A 22,432-nucleotide genomic window follows, 5' to 3' on the forward strand; every position below is an offset into this window, starting at 1 on the left:
CCCCACATGTCTGGCAGACAGCATTTTTTAGCGCACTGATTTATTGACTTTTTGATCCTTGCCTGGAAGATACATCATGAATAAATCCAAAAAAAGGAAACATTCTGAAGATGGCAGAACATTTAATGCTACGTGGACAGATCATTTTGCTTTCACCGCTGATGAAACTGGTTCACCAGTCTGCTTAATATGTGGCAAAAGACTGGCAAACAACAAGAAGTCAAATGTCTTTGCTAAAAAATATCCCGAGGGAGAGGAGAGAAAAAAGGCCGTTTCGGAGCTGATGCGAAAGGCTGAAGCGTACGGAGCTTCAGCCTTTAAATCAATATTGTGACAGAATAAAGAAGAGGTTTGGAGTTGATTGATACACGGACAGACGAGATTCCCCGAGTTAACCCAGTGCGGCCCTTTACCATCATTAGTTTGTCGTGTTTTTAATAATAAAAACTTGTTAATAGTAAAAACTGTTTGGTGCAAAACACTGATTGAAAATCGATTTTTTTACTGCATGTTTATGTCTGTTAAGGCTAAGATGGAGCGGCACTGAAAGCAGCTCTTTAAACCATTCAGACTACGAACACAACAGAGACATAATCAAAACTGTCAGATGACGTATTACCCACGATAATAACTCAGAAATAGTCCCAATTAGGATGTATTTTTATTTCTTTCCTACTTACGGAAAGTTTCTGTTTATATCATAGGTTTGTGTTGCCTTTCTATCCTAAAGAAAGATATAAAACTTCAGATATTTCACAAAAAGATACTAACATTCATGGAAAAACCTTACATAACCTTATATTAAAGCATAAAGTACAGCGACCACCGTAAGAAAGGTTTGCAGTATTCAATTATGCTGCATAATTGACCAGTGCAGTATTGCGAGGTAACGCGAAAGTATTGCGAGGGAACGCAAAAGTTTTGCGAGGTAACGCAAAAGTATTGTGAGGGAACGCAAAAGCTTTGCGAGGTAACGCAAAAGAAAAAAAATTCCCCATGTTCCGTAGAGGGCTCCGTACCGTACTACAGGACACAGAAGCAGACTGCGCATTTTTTGGTTTGCTTGGTTCGTTCAGTGCCGGTGGATAATATTTGGATAAGTTTTGATTTTTATCTCCTGAATAAGAGGAGGACAGGTGACTGCATTCTGTTTCTATTTTTCCTTCAGTGCGGGTTGGGTAAGTTTCGATTTTTATTTCTTAAATACAAAGACCCAAATAGACAGAGGGTATTTTGTTTGAAATTGAGCATCAACAAAGTGTAAAATGCGTTTTGTTACATGCAGAAATAAAATTTTGTGTTCTCTGCAGCAGTTTGTTGATTTCATAAACGCAACATAGTATCGATTTTTGTACATAGCATATAGGTTTTATATATATGACTTCAAAATGGGTTGTGGCTCCAAGCGCTTTCTTTTTATTTGGAGGCGGTCCCAAATGGCTCTTTGAATAGAAAAGGTTGCCGACCCCTGCACTAGATTGTAAAGTGGGAAGCTAATCCGGGAGGAAATTATATAAGCACCGACAGCTTTTATTTTGAAAAGTCGACAGATCCATTTCAAAACAGCGGGTAACTTCCTGTTTCAAAATTATTATTTTTATTAAAATGTAATGTGTTACGAAGGAAAATGCAAATTATCATCTTTACTGTTGATATATTGAGTTCCTGGATTGTTGTTTTGAGCGTCAGTTCAGCATTTTAAAAGACAAGTTAACAGATCATACCATTATAGTTTGATAAGGGTTTTCCGCGCTCTCTGTCGCGCTCTTTCTGTCCAGATTCTGTGGGAGAAGGTATTGTAACGATTCTGTGTTTTAGTTCTGCTGGGGTTATTTGTATTTGTTATAAGTTGCATTGTGATCCTTTCTGTTAGAGAGTTATGGGCTTCCCCTGTCTGACTCTGCTGGCTCCCACTCACATGTGATAGGCCTGTCATGTGGGCGGGGGATCGGTGGAGCGGGAGTACCGGAACCGGAAGTGGGAGAGAGTTCAGAGGGGAGTTAGCAATGAAGCTAATGGTTGATGGTGCCCGTTTGTTAGAGGCGTGAGCTGCAGCCTCAGAAATAGCAGCTTGTACCTATCTCTAATAAACCCTGTCTGGCGGGACTACATCTCCGGTGTTGACGTCATTACATTGGTGTCAGAAGTAAACCATTACGAGCGGAGCTGAGTGGGTCTTGTTAGCTCGTTTTCTCCGCCGGCTGCATTAGCGTCATGGACGGCGCGTTTCCCCACCTGAGAGTTAAGTCGGAAAGAGAGGAGGACAGTGAGGCGTGGGGTGCGGAGCTTAATAAAATGGCTCGGGCAAAGGCTTCCCTGCGTGGCTCCGCAGCGAGAATGGCTGCCGAAGCAGGCCTGGGTGCCGGTGCGAAGTTGCGCCCGTCGACGCCATTGTCCCAGGAAGCGCCGAACGATCTTGTCAACAAGTGTGGTGGCGGGCAGGACTATTGCAATGATGGTGGCGTCCATAGCATCGCTGTTCAGTTGAAGACGCCCAAGTACTCCGGTAGGTCAAGCTGGGAGGCGTTCCATGCACAGTTTGAGCTACTGGCACAGGCTGGACGTTGGACAGTGGAGCATAAAGCCCTGCAGCTAGCTCTCTGCCTACAAGATGATGCATTGGACTGCTTATTGCTGCTTGGTTCAGAGGACAGAAAAGACTATGATGCCTTAGTCGGAGCTCTTAAGAGGCGGTTTGGACAATGTGTACAGCCCGACATCTTTAAAAATAAACTCAGTGGCAGGAGCAGGTTGCCGGGTGAGCCCTTGCGTGTTTTAGCTAATGACATTGAGAGCCTCACACGCAGGGCGTATGCACACATGCAGTCAGGTGTACAGAACGAATTGGCGAAAGATCAGTTCATCAGAGCTCTGTCACCTCCGGAGCTGCGTGTGCAGGTCCAGCTGATGCACCCCCAAACCCTGCAGGATGCTTTGGATTTAGCTGTGGAGAGGGAGTGCTTGGTTGGAGTAGCAGCTGGAGAGGACCAGAGAGGACAACCACCAGCATGCAGATCTGCGGAGGGAGCAGAGTGGAACCTGGAGAAGCCTGCTTGGGCCTCAGAGTTGGTGGAAATGGTTCGAGCGGTGTCGCTGCAGTCGACGAGGGACTCCTCCGCAGCCCCTGTCCTTTGTTGGGGCTGTGGTCAACCAGGGCATCTCCTCAGACGGTGTCCTAAAGCAGTCAAGAAGCAGGGAAACGATACGGGGTCTGCATGGGGGAGGCATCGCAGACCCTTGCCGTAGCCTCCACACCTTCATTGCCAGCAGGCAGGGCCCGACAGTATCATCAGGGGGTCCTGGCCCAGACTCCCCCAGACATGCACTCAAGCCAAAGCCAACTGACCATGGTTGCAGTGGTTGGCCGCACCTGTGTTGGGGATTTTTGTTATGTCCCAGTCACAGTGGAAGGAATTCCCTGCACGGCCCTGATTGACACTGGTTCCACAGTAACGCTAGTGAGGCCTGATGTGGTGCCAGACTGGACTCGGATTCAGCCCACTACAGTGCAGCTGCGCACAGTCACAGGGGACATGGCACCTATGAAGGGGAGGGGAACAATGACTGTTAATGTAGGTGGCCGATCTATCACCCACCCCGTGTGGGTAGCAGAGGTGCAGGACATGTGCATATTAGGATTGGACTTTTTAAGGGCTGCGGGGTGCCAGTTGGATTTGGGAGGGGGGACATGGAGCTTTAAAGAAGGTCCCCTCATCCCGCTGATGCCCGCAGTTCCTGACCCAGTTCTGCTGGGGCCCGTGGTCTGTCACACAGAACCTCAGATTGCAGCTGTTGAGCACATCTCACCTCAGATCAACCAGATTGCTGCCGCAACAGTCCCCACACCTACATACCCTATACCCCCAGTTTGGATGCCTCATGAGACAGAGGATGCATCGGTGACCATGATGCGGAGGATCTGGACAGAGAACTGTAGGGGTTTGGACACCCAGCAGCAAGAACAACTGTGGCAGCTGCTCGTGGACTTTAAGGACAGTTTTGCTCTGAGTGAAGACCAGGTGGGGCGGACTCGGTTGGTGGAGCATGACATTCTGACAGGAGATGCACCCCCAATAAAATGTCGGCCACGCCGGCTCCCCCTGGCCCGGCAGGAAGCATGTGACAAGGCAGTGTTGGACATGTTGCAGGCTGGCATTATTGAGCCTTCGGACAGTCCCTGGGCGGCTGCTGTTGTCATGGTGCCCAAAAAGAATGGAGAGTGGCGCCTGTGTGCTGATTACAGGCCGCTGAATGGGGTGACAGAAAAAGATTCATATCCACTACCTAGGGTCGATGAGTCACTGGACCTAGTGTCAGGCTCCAACTGGTTCTCGTCTCTGGATCTTCGCAGCGGTTATTACCAGGTCCCCCTATCAACGAGTGCCAGACCAAAGACTGCTTTTTGCACGGGACGGGGACTTTGGCAGTTTAAAGTGCTCTCATTTGGGCTGTGCAATGCCCCTGCCACCTTTTCCAGACTGATGGACCGGGTGCTGGCTGACATCCCTCGCCAAGAGTGCCTGGTGTATCTGGATGACATACTGGTCCATGGCACCTCTTTTGCAACGGCCCTGGGTTCACTCCGTCGGGTGCTGGAGAGAATTAGAGCAGCAGGGCTGAGGCTCCACCCAGATAAATGTCATTTCATGCAACAAGAAGTGACATTTCTGGGTCACCGGGTTGGAAGGGAGGGAATCAGCACGATGGAGGACAAAGTAAAGATGGTGGCAGAGTGGCCAATCCCCTCAACCCAGAGAGATCTTAAAAGTTTCCTGGGCCTGGCTTCTTATTACAGGAGGTTTGTGCGGGGGTTTGCAAGTATAGCGGCTCCCCTGTTCCAACTCCTCCAGAAGAACCGAGACTACGTGTGGACCGAACAGTGCCAGGGAGCATTTGACTGTCTGCGGCAAAGTCTGACTGAGGCCCCGGTGCTCGCTCCTGCTGACCCCTCTCTCCCTTTCATTCTTGACACGGATGCAAGTAACGTGGGAGTCGGGGGTGTCCTTTCCCAGTTGGGGGAAGAAGGCGAGAGAGTGGTGGGGTATTTTAGCAGGGCCTTTAACAAAGCAGAGAGGCGCTACTGCGTGACAAGGCGGGAGCTGCTGGCGGTGGTGCTTTCTCTGCGTCATTTTAAGTACTACCTGTGTGGCCTGCCCTTCACTATAAGGACTGATCACTCTGCTCTCCAATGGCTGGTGTCTTTTAAGGAACCTGAGGGTCAGGTGGCTCGGTGGCTGGAAGAGCTGCAGTCCTACAACTTCTCAGTTGTCCATCGGGCTGGAGCTAAGCACGCTAATGCCGATGCCCTCTCCCGTCGCCCTTGTGCTGCAGGGGGATGCAGTTACTGTGACCGGAGGGAGAGGTTGGAGGAGGAACAGCTGCAACGGAGCCAGCCAGGATCATGTCGGGGTGACCCAGTAATCTGCAGGGAGCTGCAGGCGGTTGGCACAGACAGCTGGAGGCATCAACAGGAACAGGATCCTGACATCCAGCCTGTGTTACAGTGGGTGGAGAGACAACTGAAACCACCATGGGAGGAGGTGGCTGGGCTCTCGCTGGCAACTAAAGGATTGTGGTCCAAGTTTGAGGCTCTGCGTCTGGAAGACGGGGTGCTGCAGAGGGCATGGAAAGACCCTGCCACGGGTGAGGAGCGGTGGCAAATTGTAGTCCCCAAAGGCCTGAAAGACGTAGTCCTGCAGGCCATGCATGGAGCATCTGGGTCCGGACATTTTGGCGTCACAAAAACACTCCGCCGCCTCCGGCAGGGGTTTTATTGGGGCCGGTGCAGGAGGGACGTGGAGGACTTCTGCCGCCGCTGTGACCCCTGCACAGCACGGAAGGGGCCGACAGGTCAGTCGCATGCCCTCCTGCAACAGTTTGTTGTAGGGGCCCCTATGGAAAGAGTGGCGGTGGACGTTATGGGTCCACTGCCACGCTCGGACAAGGGAAACTGTTATGTTCTGTCAGCTATTGACTATTTTACAAAATGGCCAGAGGCCTACGCCATCCCTGATCAGGAGGCAGAGACAGTGGCAGATGCCTTGTTGGGGGGATTTATTAGCAGGTTTGGGGTGCCAGACATTATTCATAGTGACCAGGGCAGAAATTTTGAGTCACGGGTTTTTTCTGTCATGTGCAGCCGTCTTGGCATCCAGAAAACAAGAACAACACCACTACATCCCCAGAGCGACGGACTGGTGGAAAGACTCCACCGCACCTTGGGACAGCAGCTGGCCATTCTCACAGCGGAGCATCAGCGGGACTGGGACGAGCACCTTCCGCTGGTGCTAATGGCATGCCGCTCAGCTGTACAGGACTCCACAGCGTGCACTCCATCACTCCTCATGTTGGGGAGAGAGTTGCGCACACCAGCTGAACTGTCTTTTGGACGCCCTCCGGATGCACCTGCTGTTTCAGCTGGTCCTGAGTATGCCAGAAAGCTTCAGGATAGGTTGGAGACAGCACATGCATTTGCTCGGAGACAACAGGAACAAGCAGGTGTGCGTCAAAAACGGAACTATGATGTAAGAGCTAAGGGCCGACACTTTACACCAGGAGAGTTGGTCTGGGTTTACAACCCTCGGAGAAAGAAGGGTCGTTGCCCGAAGCTGGACAGTCAGTGGGTGGGCCCCTGCAGAGTGTTGGAGCGCATGGGGGAGGTTGTTTACAGAGTGCAGATGCTCCAGAACAGGAGAAAACTAGCACTGCACAGGGACAGGTTGGCCCCCTACCAAGGCAGGGCTGCACCACAGGCCCCAGAAGGCCATCAGTCGGGGTCGCCAGTATCGCTACCAGCTTCTCCAGAAGCCATACCGCTGTTGCGGAATGATGTCCCAGCGGTGCCGTCTGAAGCGCCACAGGGAGCTCGCCCACAGCGGACGAGGAGGGCCCCAAGACGGTTTGATGACTTTGTTTGTTCCCTCGTGGGCGAGGAACTCTGTAGTGGGGGGGTAGTGTAACGATTCTGTGTTTTAGTTCTGCTGGGGTTATTTGTATTTGTTATAAGTTGCATTGTGATCCTTTCTGTTAGAGAGTTATGGGCTTCCCCTGTCTGACTCTGCTGGCTCCCACTCACATGTGATAGGCCTGTCATGTGGGCGGGGGATCGGTGGAGCGGGAGTACCGGAACCGGAAGTGGGAGAGAGTTCAGAGGGGAGTTAGCAATGAAGCTAATGGTTGATGGTGCCCGTTTGTTAGAGGCGTGAGCTGCAGCCTCAGAAATAGCAGCTTGTACCTATCTCTAATAAACCCTGTCTGGCGGGACTACATCTCCGGTGTTGACGTCATTACAGTATGAAGTTTTGCTTTCTGTGTTCAAGAAGTGTTTTTGAGCATAGTAAGTGACAAATTGATTACTGTACTTGTAAGATAATGTGCTTTGGAGCACTTAAACTGTTAAACAGTGATAGAATTGTGTTAACAGCTACATGTAGCTAGTTATGCTACATGAAACATTGCTAATGGAAATGCTACATTCATGTGCTAAAAATAGTGATGTTCATGGTTAAACAGGTGTGGAGCACTGTGACAAGAAAAGCCTGTTTTCAATCACTATTTTCTGCTGTTTGAATGCAGGTATGTGAATTTTCATTACTTTTGGTGTGAGATTATTTTATTTATTATTTTTTTGGTTTATTTGTGTACTGTTTAAGATCATTTTGCTCATCTTTGGGCTTAGTTATTAATTATTGTTCCAATCATTTTTTATTTTTGTAAGGTAAATGTGTTATTTTACACAAGCTGCATGCTCTCTGCGCTCTTTCTGTCCAGATTCTGTGGGAGAAGGCGCTGTGGAGCACTGTGACAAGAAAAGCCTGTTTTCAATCACTATTTTCTGCTGTTTGAATGCAGGAGCATTAAAGTGCCTTCAGAGCAGCGGTTGTCTGGCTATTATTTTCACACAAGATACAACGCAGAATCAACTACACTACACGTATCGTATCCCCATGGCACGGAGTTCTTGTCTCACGCCATCAAACTCTTTCTGTTTTTTGTGCACACTGGCTGCGAGGTCCTCATAAAATCTCACCGGATGGTTCTTGAATAGAATCTGTCCCTTCATCCTGGTGGCTCTTATCACAGTTGCTTTATCCCTGTAGTTTAAGAACTTCATAATAAGAGTCCTTGGTGTAGCGGTGTTAGATGTGCTTTTCTGGCTAAGCCGGTGTGCTCTCTCCAGTGTCAGAGTGGTGTGTAGCGGTGCCAGGTTCAGAGCCTCCGTTAGCCACTTTTCCAGAAAGGCGCAGGCGTCCTCTCCCTCCGCACCCTCGGGAAGGTTAACCAGTCTCAGGTTAGATCGTCGCGATCTGGTCTCCAAGTCCAACACTTTTCCTTCGAGCTCTTTATTTTTATTTTCGAGGACCTGGACCCCAGCTTGTAGACTGGTGATGTTATCTTCTGCTGCAGATATCCGCACTTCCACCTCACCAACCCGCTCGGCGAACTCCTTAACATCCTTTTTTACATTCTCTATTGCTGATAGAATACCGTCCAGTCTGGAGGAGAAATCTGATTTCAAATTTGCAATTGCAGCCAGTATTGCCTCTGAACCAGCTTCAACCGTCTTATTCTTCTCATTCAACTTGCAGTTTTCCTCCTCCATTGACTCGCACGTGGTGGCGTTAGCCTGGCTATTTTCACAGCTAGCTTCAGAGCTCACCTTAGAAGTGAAGTTAGATAACTTCGATTGAGTCGGTTTGCTGGAGTTTTTACTGGGCTTCCTTTGTGAGAAAGGCATTACAGCTGTTTTAAACGTCGTTCAGTGTCACTTGTAACGAGTACTTTCCAGGATTTTACAGAAAGGTAGCGGAGCCAAAGCGAGCGCGTCCTCTCAGCAAGCCACCATTACTGGAACCCTTGTTCAGCGCTCTTATCTAGAGAATTACAGAAACTTTAAAAGCTCAAACAACGTGTTTCAGCGAAGTTGAACTTTTTTCCAGCTGCACCCTAATCAGACACACGTAGTGCGTGTTTTCCCCCAGTATCTGGGGGAACAGTATCTGATGGGGAAACGCGAATTGACCTGCTTTCAATTTTTTTTTAAATACATGTGCACTTAGTTTCACCAACTAGTGGCATGACGAGGGCATTACACCTCTTCAATGTGTGCCGTTACTGTTTAAACAAAGATTGTAATTATAATGTCTTCATGTAAATGTGTTAACAGAAATGGAACAAAGATTCACTGTTTTGATCAAATTCCATGTTTTCACATTTTGTTCACTAAGAAGTGATTGGGGGCTTAACAGTTTAAACTCACAATCTTCAAAAAACAACAAAACAGACTCCAGTAATTCTAGTAATGATTACATTTTCTCACTTTCTTACATTGAAGATTCTCTAAAAAGACAGCCAAACAGTGAGTGGACATTATTTTGTTGGACAAAGCAGAAATTAACTAACATGGCTCTTTTTGGGGGGGGGGGGGGGGGGGGGTGTACATGCTGAAAAACGTGATGTAGGCCTATTCACTTTTGGGTGCCTTCATTGGAAATCCACAATGTCAAGTGTTAAATACAAAAATAATATAATACAGTGTCATTTTCACATTGTCTAAAGTTCCTCACATTTTGGGGGAAATTTTATTAGAACCTCAATGCCATGCAAACTACAGCATTACGTACATGTGGCAAAGTGGATTTGAGTAAATTTGCATATTTTACTTTTTTTTTTTACATTTGCTGTGTTTGTTTTGGATTTATTTAGCTCTGTTGTGATATTTTGGAATTTATTTTGTTGTATTTTGGATTTATTTGGGATTGTTGTGTTGCATGTTTTGCTTCCTTCTGTTTTGAGACTGGAAAAAGACTCATGGACCGACTGTAAACCAATGGTTGCGGCAGATGTTATCTGCCCTCCCTCTGGAAAAGATTACATACATATGTATTCAAGGGAAAACAGGAATTGTTAGAGTTCATCTGGAATCCCTTCATTATGTATGTCAAGGATCTGAACATGGCATGTTCAGATAAGACGTCACAAGTGACTGAAAAACATGTTAACTGCAGTTCCCAAAGATAATTCTATTAGAGCATATATACTGTTGAATTTAATATCTCAATATGAAGATGATATGTGTAATTTGTGATGGGTTGCATTATAACCAGGATTGTGAGGGGCATTTTGTTGATTTCTGTTTGTATTTTATTTTAGCCTGAACAACACTACTGCTACTGCCATACTTTGCAGAATGTTCAAGCTGTTTGTCTAAACTGCTAAAATTCCAATAACGGTATTTTGGAAATAAAGAAAAAAAAACCCAACCATTTTAGTTCCATTAGTCTTTTTATTTTTCAAACGTAGCATCAGGCCTTTTTTTGTTTTGCCGTATGTTTGTCCCTAACTTGATCTTTGTTAGGATGTTAGCTCCACTTTATACCAAATTAACTTTGGTATAAACCATCTCTCATAAAAGAGATGGTTCTATGAATAAAAAAATCATGTCTTTAGTTAGTCAAATGGCAGACAGTTAAATTTAATATTTGTACATTTTAATTTAACAGAAAAGATGGCCAGTTTTCTTACCTGAAAAAATGTTTAACTAAATGTCACAATGCAACTAAAATAAATAACTAAAACAGGAGACTGTAAATAAAGTCAACAACATAATATCAACATTCCTTTATTAGTGATGGAACCCCTGGTCTCCATCACAATAATAAACTGAATTGAATTTAGTCATAAATTCAAACCAATTTATAACTAAGAGTGTAGAGGACAGAGATCAATTTAAAACATTTCGGAATAAAACTAACATTGTGAATACTTCCTGTATTCAGTATGGAATCCTGAATATATAATCGAATATGTATTGCTCCTATTAGATCACATTCAAACTGATCTAAAATGAGCTAGTACATTGCTAATGTGAAGAGAGAGGTAGAGATACCTCTGGCCCAACTGGAGATGTTATTGTACCTACTGTTCATGCAATCAAATAAAAACAGGTCTGCAAATGTAAGCCATTGTTTCTTAATGAGACATTTTGCTGTTGAGGCAATAACAACAAGAAGGTGAAATATCTTTGTGAAGATGTATGCAGTTTGTTAAATGTTTTTCCAAAAGAAAAAGAAAATACTCACCAACATCTGCAGGAAGGTGCATGATGGCTTCACTTTGACTGACAAATGCCCTGCAGAAAGCAACAGATAAGTTCAAATAAAACTTGCTATCTGTGGAAAGATTTTATTCAAAGCAAAGTTCTAAGTCCAATAAAACCTAATAAATTATTTAATTTGAATAAGGGACTGTGCAACATGAATACTTAAACTGTCATGTGTATGCAAGATTGACAAGCCCAGGTACTCTTAACTGGTGACCTTATTGAGAACTTGAGAGGGGCACTTGTTATTACGCAAGTTGTAGTTTTGAGGATTAATTTTATTGTTGAACAACTGCAGCGCTCTCGGTTAATCCAAAATGTTAATAATCTTTGAAAATCAATCCAAATTTTTTATCTTTCTTAGTACAATATCTGTGTGTGCATTATTATTGTGATTATTGGGCAACTATTAGGGTCCAGAAATATTATGCAACTGAATTGAAATTGAAAATTTTCACATCTCACTTACTTATTATCATCTGTTCAAGTGAGAATAATAAACATACAACTTTATTATGTTGACAAGCATTTCTGACATTTAAAAAATAAATCAATGATTAATATAGCCACCCTTCTTTTCAATAACGGTTATAAGCCTTCCAGTCATGGAGTCTGTTAGTTTCTTGATCTGTTGACTATCAACTTTTTGTGCAACCACAGCCTCCAATTTTTTTTTCTTCATCAATATTTTTTATTGATTTTTGTTCACAAATGTTGACATACCTCCCATATAACCAATACAATCAACAAGAACATCAAATGCCCTCTTTGATACACATCTGCATAAATTCCTTTAAATATACAGGAGATAATAATCCATTGTAGAGACTTCATTGCTTCTTAACATCATAATCTTATGATATTCTTGTCTTTAGTTGGCTTCCTTCTCTTGACACAAGTCCACACCTTCAACAAAAGTCCGGAGGGGTTTTTAAATGCTTTCAAATAACTCGCTTTTCCCTTTTTGGAGATATGCGTTCCAGGGGTAAAGTCGTCAGCATTTGTCTGATTCATTGCTTGATATTTGGCCTGTTGTTCTCTTCCAAAAAAGTGCTATCAGTCTTTTAGCTTGTCATAGACAAATATCAATAGTTGTTCACATTTGGTAAACATTTGGTATTTTTGGGATACAGACTTAGAATGAGGAAAAACTGGACATAGTGCAGTGTCCTTTGAGACAATATCTTCTAGTTTATTTTATTGCTTTCCAGAACTTTTTAATTTCCCTGAATTCCTAGATACAGTAAAATAGTTTCCATTTTTCTTCTAAGCATTTTGTACATGTTTCTGGTATATAAGAATTATACCAATTTAAATTGACTGGTGTAATATAGATTTGCATTAACCATTTAAAATACAGTAACCTTAGGTGTGAGCTAACTGTTTGTGTGCCTTTGTGCAGACAGATGTGGAGGGGCGGGGGCTCAAAGCTAATAAGGGGCACATGGAACAAGAGCTTAAAACACCGTAACAACATAGCAACAACCCATATTAATCAAGAATGTAATATTTAGTCTGATCATACTATATCATTGTCATTATGTGGGAGCAATTCAAAGCAAACTTAGTCTATGTTTTCCCCGATAGTTATGTTTCTGTTTCTGCTGCTGACAGTCCTGGAGGGCTATGTTGATCTGAGACTGTAGTTTTTAAACAGATCATCAGAGAAAAGGTAACTGGTTATCAAGTATTTTATGAAATAAGCAAATGTGCTGCTATTTTAATAAATAAGCCCTACTACTTCTGTTTAGCCTCTATTGCTGGGTTTCAGACACGTGACCCGGAAGACGCGCAAAATTCAGATGGAGGGCTGGAAGGGGATTTCTCCAATTCAAAACAAAGCAAAATTGATCAAAAATTGATATTGATATACAACGAGTATCTAGATAGGCTGGAACAGATAAGGCATCTCGAAAAAATATGCGTATATTTAGGATATGATCCGTATTATAAAAAAAGACTTGTCTTATAATCTTGAGGATTTACCCGGTGTTGAGGCGATCCACATAACTAACTATCTGGAGCTGCAGACCTCATATTATACAACAAGCCAGAAGAAAGTTTTCAAAAACCTGGAGCATAAAATTATTTAGTTTCAAGTTGGGTCAAGCATTTAGGATCAAAAGAACCATTAAATGGCTGTTGACTTGTTTCTGCCGGGTGAGTAGTGAATTCTGCTATTTTTCGTAAGTCTATGATAACTATGACATCGCTAACAACGAACTAACCCATATTATTTTTATGAGCTGGTAAATAATTTATTTAGCTTCTGTAAACCCAAATTCCTGCTGGAGTTGTACGTTAATGTTGAGTCGTTGTAAGACACTGGATTCAGGTCCAGTGTAGGTCAACCATTCTCAGCGATACAGAAACCCCCGTGTTCATGGCCAGACAAACATGTGGGGGAATAACATCTTAATGTGACTGTATGGCTGTGTAGGTTATATTTAATTTATTTAGCTTTTTTTTTTTTTAGCATGAAAGTCCCACTGAATAAACATTATATTTTTTGTCCATGACTCGGCACTGAGCGGCTAACAACATTAGAACTCTGAGGTCAACCACGCTAGGTCATAAAAATAATATATCTTACCTTACATATGAATGCTTGTCTTTAACTTAATTGTCCAATGAAATATCTGAAAATACAATCTAAATGATGCGATCGTTACCTGCTAGAAAGTGGCACTCTGCCGTTGTTAGTTTCCGCACCTCCTGTTTTTAGCTGTAGATTGTTGATCCACTTTTCTCCTCTTTTTTCGGTACGTTTTTTAAAATTTACTCCCTTGTCACTAGCTACCTTCAAAACATGAAAATAACGTTTATCTTTCTCTCTATAAGAACGATTGGAACAACCATAAAGGACACAGACTTTAGGCATTTTGATGATCAACAGAAATAAATGGGCTGCATTTACTTCCGGCCCTCCATCTGCACTGGGTGACATCGATGCTACGTCATCTGAAACCCAGCAATAACAATTTGTCTGCAGACTGCTTTAGAGATCAAAAAAGCTCAAAGAGGTTAACTCTACATAATTTTCTGATGTTAGCACCTCTGAGATCTGGAATTGTAAGACAGGCAAAGAAAACTCCGCAACTGGTAGGGCCCATAAATGGGCCTCTAATGGCACCCATTAGAGGCCCCATTTATCAGGGGCCTCTATAAATGATTGAATTGTAATAGGTTTACCATACATCTAAACCTATAATAGCCATTTATTAAGAATGACAATATTATTAAATTTTATTTAATGCATTCAGCAGAGAAAAAAAATATATTGTACATTTAAGATTTAATTAATAAGTTTACTTTGTAAAAGTGCAAAGAATCACCTGGATAGTTTGTTTATTGTGTTACCATGGGTACCATATGGTGTAATCTTTGTGTTTGAGCTGGGTTTGTTCACAAATACATTACAGCAAATAATAACCAATAATCAGTGATTGATTTTAAACACAGCCAATTAATGGGCTCCCTGTCACAGACTTCACTAGATCTACATTTAAACACTGTCAGTGATGCTGATGTTCTGAGTAGGAGAGGGTTGGTGGGGGTTAAATCATGATTCTGTCTAAGGCCCCATATTACCTTGGGCCGGCCCTGCATGAACAGCTAGCCGCATCTGTGTGCTGGAATCTACCTGGAATCCCAAGGTAGCCCCTATGCCAATCCGCCCTGCTTTTAGAACATCTTGATTCATTTAATGGTGGCATCTTTGGTTATTGCTGCGGTCCAAATGGTTGGTAAAGTATTTCGAAGATGTTTATGTGATATTTTGTGAGCTCTAAATGCTATGAGCTAGATCTTTCTTTAGCAATTGAGGTTTTGCAGTATCTTCTATTCACAGCCACTCACCTCTAGCCCAGATCTCGTCAGCAGCGGTCTTGTGCGAAATTCTGTTCCCCTGTGAAAATCTGTGCCCCCTGTGTCGGGAGCGCGCATTGCAGCCAGAGAGGCGGTGTTGTGTCAGGTCAGCATACGCTGTCAGATCGTTATACGCTTAACACGTACTGACGGCTGTATCTTTCAGACAAGTATACACTGTCATTACCATATGATTTTATTTAATCAGCAACATAGAATGATGACGTAGATCGTCATACACTTTGCTATTAACAGCTGTATGACATCCTGACTTAGCGGTTAAGTAGGTTAATGAGTTTTACATGGGCGTGTGTTGTAGTTGACTGGAGCTGTAGCTAGACCCTGCTTTAAATACACTTTGAAACCACGGCGATGCATGTATATCTATATAGTTATCACTGAAAACAATTTAATGACTTATTTTCGTCACAACGTGTCGCGTATGCTGAACTGACAGCTCCTCTGACGGTCGGACTTCTTAATGCGCATGCGCAGGCATGCTACTCACTGCATGTATGCTATTCTGACAGTGTATGATAATCTGATAGAACAGCGGATCTGACTTTCACAGCGCTTCTGATAGATTTCTCGGTAAAACAACTCGTATAATCATGTCAAGGTTGTAACATTCAGTTTTCAAACTTACATTATTTATTGTTGCTAAAGACAGGAATAAACAGAGTTAAAGACTTGCAGGTAAATTAATTTGTTTCTATGTTATGAAGGAGGAACGGATTATTTCAGGCAGCAAAAACAGCTAAAATATATGGTTTCCCGCTCATAACTGGCAAATAATGATGAAATGTCACCATATCCACAGTATTTGTTGTTGATGATGAGAGGAATAAGCACAGTTAAAGACTTGCTGGTAAATTAGTTTGTATGGAGGGGGAACGAATTATTTCAGGTAGCTAAAATACTATATATGATTCCCCCCTCATAACACTCAGACTTAGGCAAATAATGAGCAAATGTTTTCAAACTTTCATAATTTATTCTAGATGATGAAAGGAATTAACACAGTTAAAGACTCGCAAGTAAATTAATTTCTTTCCATTTTATGGACGGGGAGCAGATTATTTCAGGCAACGGAAATATCCATTCTCTCCTCTCCTTCCCCCATTACTTTGGGAAATAAAGAGCAACTGTTTCCAAATTCTCAAAAATTGTTATGTGTGATAGCATGTAGTATACTAGAAATGTCCTTAATCCAGTAATCTGTCATATTTTACATTAGAACGGGATTTACCAGAAATGCAACACTCTCGTCTTTTCAGGAAGACTTAATTTTTGTGCCCTGCTATCAGCCAGCTTCCATCCTCTTATATCAGCAATGAAAAAGTATAAATACACACTACGTGTTGGAAAACTGTGTTGGGTGACTTACTTTTATTTGTCAGGCTTAAGTAACAAAAGTTGGAAAAAGACCGATTCTCTTTGCGTTTAAAATAACACAGAACAGCGTAAGAAGACCTCGTTTATTTATTTCTTCTACAATTTTGCAAACAACAGCTGCCGATTAAACTGAATGTTACAATCTTGACATGATTATACGAGTTATTTAACCGAGAAATAGATCAGAAGCGCTGTGAAAATAGTCAGATCCGCCTCTCTGGCAATGCGCGCTCCCGACACAGGGGGCACAGATTTTCACAGAGGAACAGAATTTCTCACAAGACCTCTTCTCTGAGGTGCGTCGCAATGACAATCGCGGTACCGTTTCTTTATCTGGTTCTGACCACAGCGATACGGCCGACTTAGGCTGCTTGTAGCGAGCCGGGCATTTAGTCCAGATGTGAGCCATATCCGTGTGTTGTCCGTGTTATCCGTGTGTTGTCTACTGGGAAACAGTTTGCAAGCTGTTGACGAGGGGAAACAAACTAAAAAACAACAATCGAGCCGCATCAAGACCTGGATTAACTAGTGACAGCCAAACTGGGTCCTCAACACAGATGTTTGTAAAAAAAAAAAAGAAAAAGAAAAAAGCTTAGGTTACTGTGTCGTTTCCTGATCAAAACACAACAAATGTAAATAAACGGATTTGAAAAACGTGAACGTTGTAAAATGTAAACAGTTCTGATATCATGCAAACTCTAATTCCTTGCTCATTTAATTGAAGCCACATTATTTCGTTTGCACCTTAAGACATCTCTGGGCTGCAGATACATCCTGTGCAACTTGGTAATTTGGCAACATTACAGTTAAAGTTTGCCTGGCAAACCTATTAAAAAATATTAACTCCAAAACGTTTAACCAGCACCCCTCCAGAAAGGGGTCCTTAAAACCCACGCCCACAAAAACATCTGTCTCTCCCAGCTGCCACCACCAGTTAATTTAGCCATCAGTTAATCCATAACACCGTCTGTGCTGGTGAGTTGGGACTTTCCACGATCTCCCTGTGCGCAAAGCTAGCAGTTACAGTATGAAATTAAATTTAGTTGCTAAAAAAGATGGAGAAATATAAAATTAAGATTATAATAGCTGTTTTGATAAGGTCTGTGTTTGATTTTGTTCCACTATAGTGTGTTTGGTAGTCTCAGTATTTACTTTGCCCCCCTCTGCTAGCATGGGAAGATTTCTGTGTTGGGAGCTGTAGTTGCTGTATCCATAGATTTGTGCCTTTCGTTGCTGTTTTAAAGGTTTGTTTTTCATGTAATTCATGACAAAATGAATTTGTGAAATTACTGTATATTATCAGTCTGGAACTGTACTGAGCCAAATTACATTATATTAATTTTATTCTTATCTGAATATGAATTTGGATTGTCATCCAATTAATTTTTATTTTATTATTTATATATGTATTAATGCTACAGTTGAGAAGTGCTGCGTGGGAAGATTTCTGTGTTGGGAGCTGTAGCCACTGTGTCCACTGATTTGTGCCTTTTGTTGCTGTTTTAAAGGGTGCTTTAAACGTGCAGTGACCAGACTTATGCCTCTCGTGTCTGTGTACCATTCTGGTGACCATTTGGAACCTGCTACATATACAGTAAATGATTGCATCCAGACTGACCTGCTCCGAAGGTTGACATTATCTCTCAGAATACCCTCATTGTCTGACAGCAGATTTTGCAGCGTCCTCCTCGCCTCACTCCAGGCTTCATAACCAAGACTCATGAAAGCGTTTAGTGTAGGCTTGAAAAAAAGAACAGAGTGAAATATTAGGGTTTGAATGAATTCAGATACTAGGACCATACAGGGTCTCATTCTGCAGTTCACTTATCAGCTCTTAACTTGTACAGCATAAAAATCTAGTGCAAACAGTTAGAAGCAGGTGGTGAAGGACTTTCAAATTATACTGAAATTAAATTTTGCTACGGTTGTTCCATAAAAATATTATAGCCACAGATAAAATTTTCAAAGATGCTGTAAATGAGTAGTAGATGAATGTATTGTATGAAGTATAGTTCTTTAATGTGACTGATTAGTAGAAGGTTGTAGCTAGAAGTGTAAAACAAGTCTAAAAATAATAAACTTTACCTGGTCAAAGACATCACAGTGTTTGGACATTACAGGTCCTATAAACAGAGATCTTATCACACTGAGGTCAAGGATTTGGTCTCCTATTGCAACACCAATGCGATGTCTGGGCTGGTGAATAGAACAAATAGAAAGCAAATCAAATTTTATTTGTATAGCACATTTCCGCAACAAGGCATTTCAAAGTGCTTTATATTATGAAAGCACAAAAATACAAAGTCATAGAACATACAGTCAATTGAAACATTACATTTTGCTGTCATTACACATCAGATTGTTTATTAATGTCTCATTGATTATGTTTCAAAAGCAACTGCAAACAGGTGGGTTTTTGGTCTAGATTTAAAGTGTTTCAGCTGTTTTGGAGCTGAAACACAGCTTCTTGTGGTGCATAGAAGCTGAATGCTGCTTCTCCATGTTTGGTTCTGGATGCAGAGCAGAAGACCTCAGAGGTCTGGAAGGCTGTTACAATAACAGCAGTTCTTTAATGCGTTGTGGTTCTAAGCCAGTGTTTCTTAACCTGTTTTGGGCCAGCGCCCCCTTATCCATTATCCAGGTGCCTTACCGCCCCCCACCAAAACAAGTTCAGGTTACTATGCACTGAATATTTTTTTATTATTAATATGACTATCACTATTGCTGATGTTTTGATTCTTATGCTTGTTTTTGTATTTATCATCAAAAGTAATTTTCCAGAGAACAAAAAAGCCATTTGAATAGAAATTATTTTTACAGGCGTCTACGAAAAATGCAATGGACATTCAACTTAAAATCTGTAGGCCTAACAGCAGCCAATTAGAGTGGAAACAATATACCTGTTCTGTGTAATTTTCTGATGTTAGTTGCTAAATCTTGCACAAAATGACCAGATAAAAGATGTACAGCAATGCCAGTTTAAACTTTGATCTATTTGCAAAACAACAGTGCTCTGCAACATTAAAACATGGATATAACTGCAACTATATTAATCATAACTCATAATCATAACAATGTTTCTATGAGTTTCTGGTGGAGCAGCTCTGTGCTGCAATTCAGGAGAATGGGACTTCAGAGTATCATCTATAAAATTTCACCCACATGGTGTAACTGTGCAACAGAGCTTTCAGTGGAAAAACAAAAGTTCCATTTCCTTTCAATGAAAACAAATAGGAGACAGGAACATGGATTATGTCTTTTTTTTTAAATTTTTGCCGTATTCTTATTGCTCAAGAGATCTTGCCATACTAGCTTATTCCATCCATCCATCCAGCCATCCATCTTCTTACACCCTTGTCCCTAGTGGGGTCAGGAGGGTTGCTTGTGCCCATCTCCAGCTAACGTTCCGGGCGAGAGGCAGGGTACACCCTGGACAGGTCGCCAGTCTCTTCAGAACACAGAAGCAGACAGGACAAACAACCATGCACACACACACTCACACCTAGGGAGAATTTAGAGAGACCAATTTACCTAACAATCATGTTTTTGGACTGTGGGAGGAAGCAAGTCGGAGTACCCGGAGAGAACCTACGATGCACAGGGAGAACATGCAAACTCCATGCAGAAAGACCCTGGGCCGGGAATCGAATCCAGGATGCCTTCTTGCTGCAAGGCAACAGTGCTACCAACTGCGCCACTGTGCAGCCTTAGCTTATTCCTCTGTATTTAATTTAGTTTCTTATTCTTGCATTTTGTTCTTCATTCATTTCCATTTAGTTTTCTTTGATTAGCATTATTCTCTCTTGGTTTATTGTTATGTTCTCTTTATTCTCTTTCTTTCATTTCTTTAGTTCTTTCTTTCTTTTAGTTTCTTTCATCGTTTATTGACGCTCACCAACAGCAATCTTTACTCATCATGCTGCTGCGCCGCCCTTTCACATCATGTGTTGATTCGCCACTCATATTGATTTTTCACTGTTCACTGTTCATTTTTCTCTGTTTTTATGTTTGTCGCTCAGTTCGATGTCCCGGCAGACAGGAAGGAGGGTGAGGAGAGGGGGGAAGACATGCGGCAAAGGTCGTCGGGACTGGGAGTCGAACCCGCGACGTCCACGTCCGGATCACTTGCAACACCAATGCCTATCGTGGAAGGATTTTTTATTATTATGATTTAAATGAGTTAATATTTCAGACAGATACACAGGGATGTAAGAGCGATATTCCGTTGTCCTTCATGGAAGCGGGCAGCATCCAGATGGACAACAAAACACTTTAGGTTATAAGTTGCTGCTTTGACATGATAACAGCACTGCCAAAACAAATGTACAAAAATCCTCAATAAAATATAAAATATTTGAAAATGAGACACCAGACAAGTGAATCACAGCAATGTCATCAGCCGGTGTTCAACTGATGCAGTGAAGCTACCATAGCAGGACCATGGAGCTGTGCCAAGAAGCTACAAACACTGAAGAGAAGAAGAGCTACCATCAACCGTAGCCAAGCATGTTTTAATGTTACACAATACAATTTTAACAAGTTGCTCAAAGTCTAAACTGGTATTGTTGTGCATTTAAGGTGTAAAGTTTGCCTTTGAGCAAACGAACCCCAAAGGAATCCCAGTGCCCCCCTTTTGTAAAAATTTCTGCCAGCGCTTCCTGCCGTCGTCTGAACGCCCCCCGGGGAGGGGCGGTACCGCCTCCGTTGAGTGATTTATAAACTAACAACAGTATTTTAAAGTATATTCTCTGAGCTACAGTTAGCCAGTGTAGGGACTTTTTAAACTGGTGTGATGTGCTCCGTCTTCCTGGTTTTAGTCAGAGCGCCAGCAGTAGCGTTTTGGATCAACTGCAGCTGTCTGATTTTTTTAGGCAGACCTGTGAAGACACTGTTGCAGTAATCAATGTGACTAAAGATAAATGAGTGGATGAGTTTCTATAGATGTTGCTGAAACATTAATCCTGTAATCCTGGAAATGTTCTTCATGTGATAGAAGGCTGACTTTGTAACTGCCTTCATGTGGCTCTCAAGGTTCACTACACACAAATTTCAGGCCTGATCACTGGTTTTTAGTTGTAATAACTGAAGTTGTGCATTGACTCTAGATCGTTTGTTTCTCTTTAGGTCCGAAGATAACTTCAGTTTTGTTTCTGTTCAACTGAAGAAAGTTTTGGCACATGTTTATCTGTTCTAAGGCATTTGTTCGGTGCTTGTGTAACCCTGGTTAACATAGCCCTCACGAAATATAAGCCTTTTCATAAAAATAGCTATAAAATGCGTAAATAGGAAATAAATAAATAAATAGAGAATAAATAGGTCTTAAAATAGTTAAAAATATAAAAATAATAATTACAGACATTATAAATGCTGTATTTCATGTTATGATATTTTATTTAGTTTAAAACCGTATAAAACAGAATTTTATTTTGTCAGCAGCTAAAACGGTCAAGTTGAGTAAAATCTCTTATTCTGAAGGGTCTACACATTGATGTGTAGCCCATGTGACTTGCTCCAGCCAACCGGGTTGCTACGTTCTCTGGCGCTCGAAGAAGAAGCAGAAAGAGCGAAGAAGAAAGAGAGAGAACGAAGAAGTTAAGAGTTGTGCTGTGAAAGAGAGAGAGATGAGAGATTTAAAATAGGGATTTAATACAATATTCTGAAGGAAACAGGGAAACTTTTGGATTGAATTTTGTGTCATTGTACGTCAACTGTTTGTAATATTGTTGTTTCTTTTCTTTTCAACAAATAATAAGCCAGCAGTTTAAACTTATTTTCTGCCCTGTGGTAATTAATACATTTACACATTTCTCGACTCACATAGCTGAACCTAGCACTGGTCTTATTGTCTGTTTTATTAACTGTAAACACATCGTGAGTGTTACACTTGGATAGGTTCTGAGTCAAGTGGTGATATTGTTATGTACCATATCATCTAGTTATGGTAGCTAAACTTATTTCCTCTTATAACCTGAGGAAGAAAGGTTATAATGTGGGGCCTTGAGGTGTCCCACATTTGTTTCCTAATGAAACAAAAAATCCCTGTTCTGTATAAGATTCAAACCAGTTGAG

General features: G+C 42.1%; 1 protein-coding gene across 2 annotated transcripts in view; it reads right to left on the reverse strand.

Annotated features, from left to right (window-relative positions):
* The window catches only part of fah (fumarylacetoacetate hydrolase), a 59,351-nt gene extending 38,679 nt beyond the window's left edge, over positions 1-20,672 (reverse strand). Inside the window, exons 1-4 of one of the 2 annotated variants that reach the window (XM_023332143.1) lie at positions 20,259-20,672; positions 18,449-18,559; positions 17,982-18,103; positions 11,082-11,131 (exon numbers count right to left, since the gene is read on the reverse strand). In XM_023332143.1, coding sequence (XP_023187911.1) covers positions 11,082-11,131; positions 17,982-18,103; positions 18,449-18,478 — 202 coding nt within the window. In that variant the 5' untranslated portion in view covers positions 18,479-18,559; positions 20,259-20,672. The remainder of the gene's footprint in view (positions 1-11,081; positions 11,132-17,981; positions 18,104-18,448; positions 18,560-20,258) is intronic. The other variant, XM_023332142.1, reaches the window with a different exon arrangement.
* Positions 20,673-22,432: the final 1,760 nt, after the last annotated feature.

Source organism: Xiphophorus maculatus, chromosome 4 (assembly GCF_002775205.1).
Source record: "Xiphophorus maculatus strain JP 163 A chromosome 4, X_maculatus-5.0-male, whole genome shotgun sequence".
Classification (NCBI taxonomy): domain Eukaryota; kingdom Metazoa; phylum Chordata; class Actinopteri; order Cyprinodontiformes; family Poeciliidae; genus Xiphophorus; species Xiphophorus maculatus.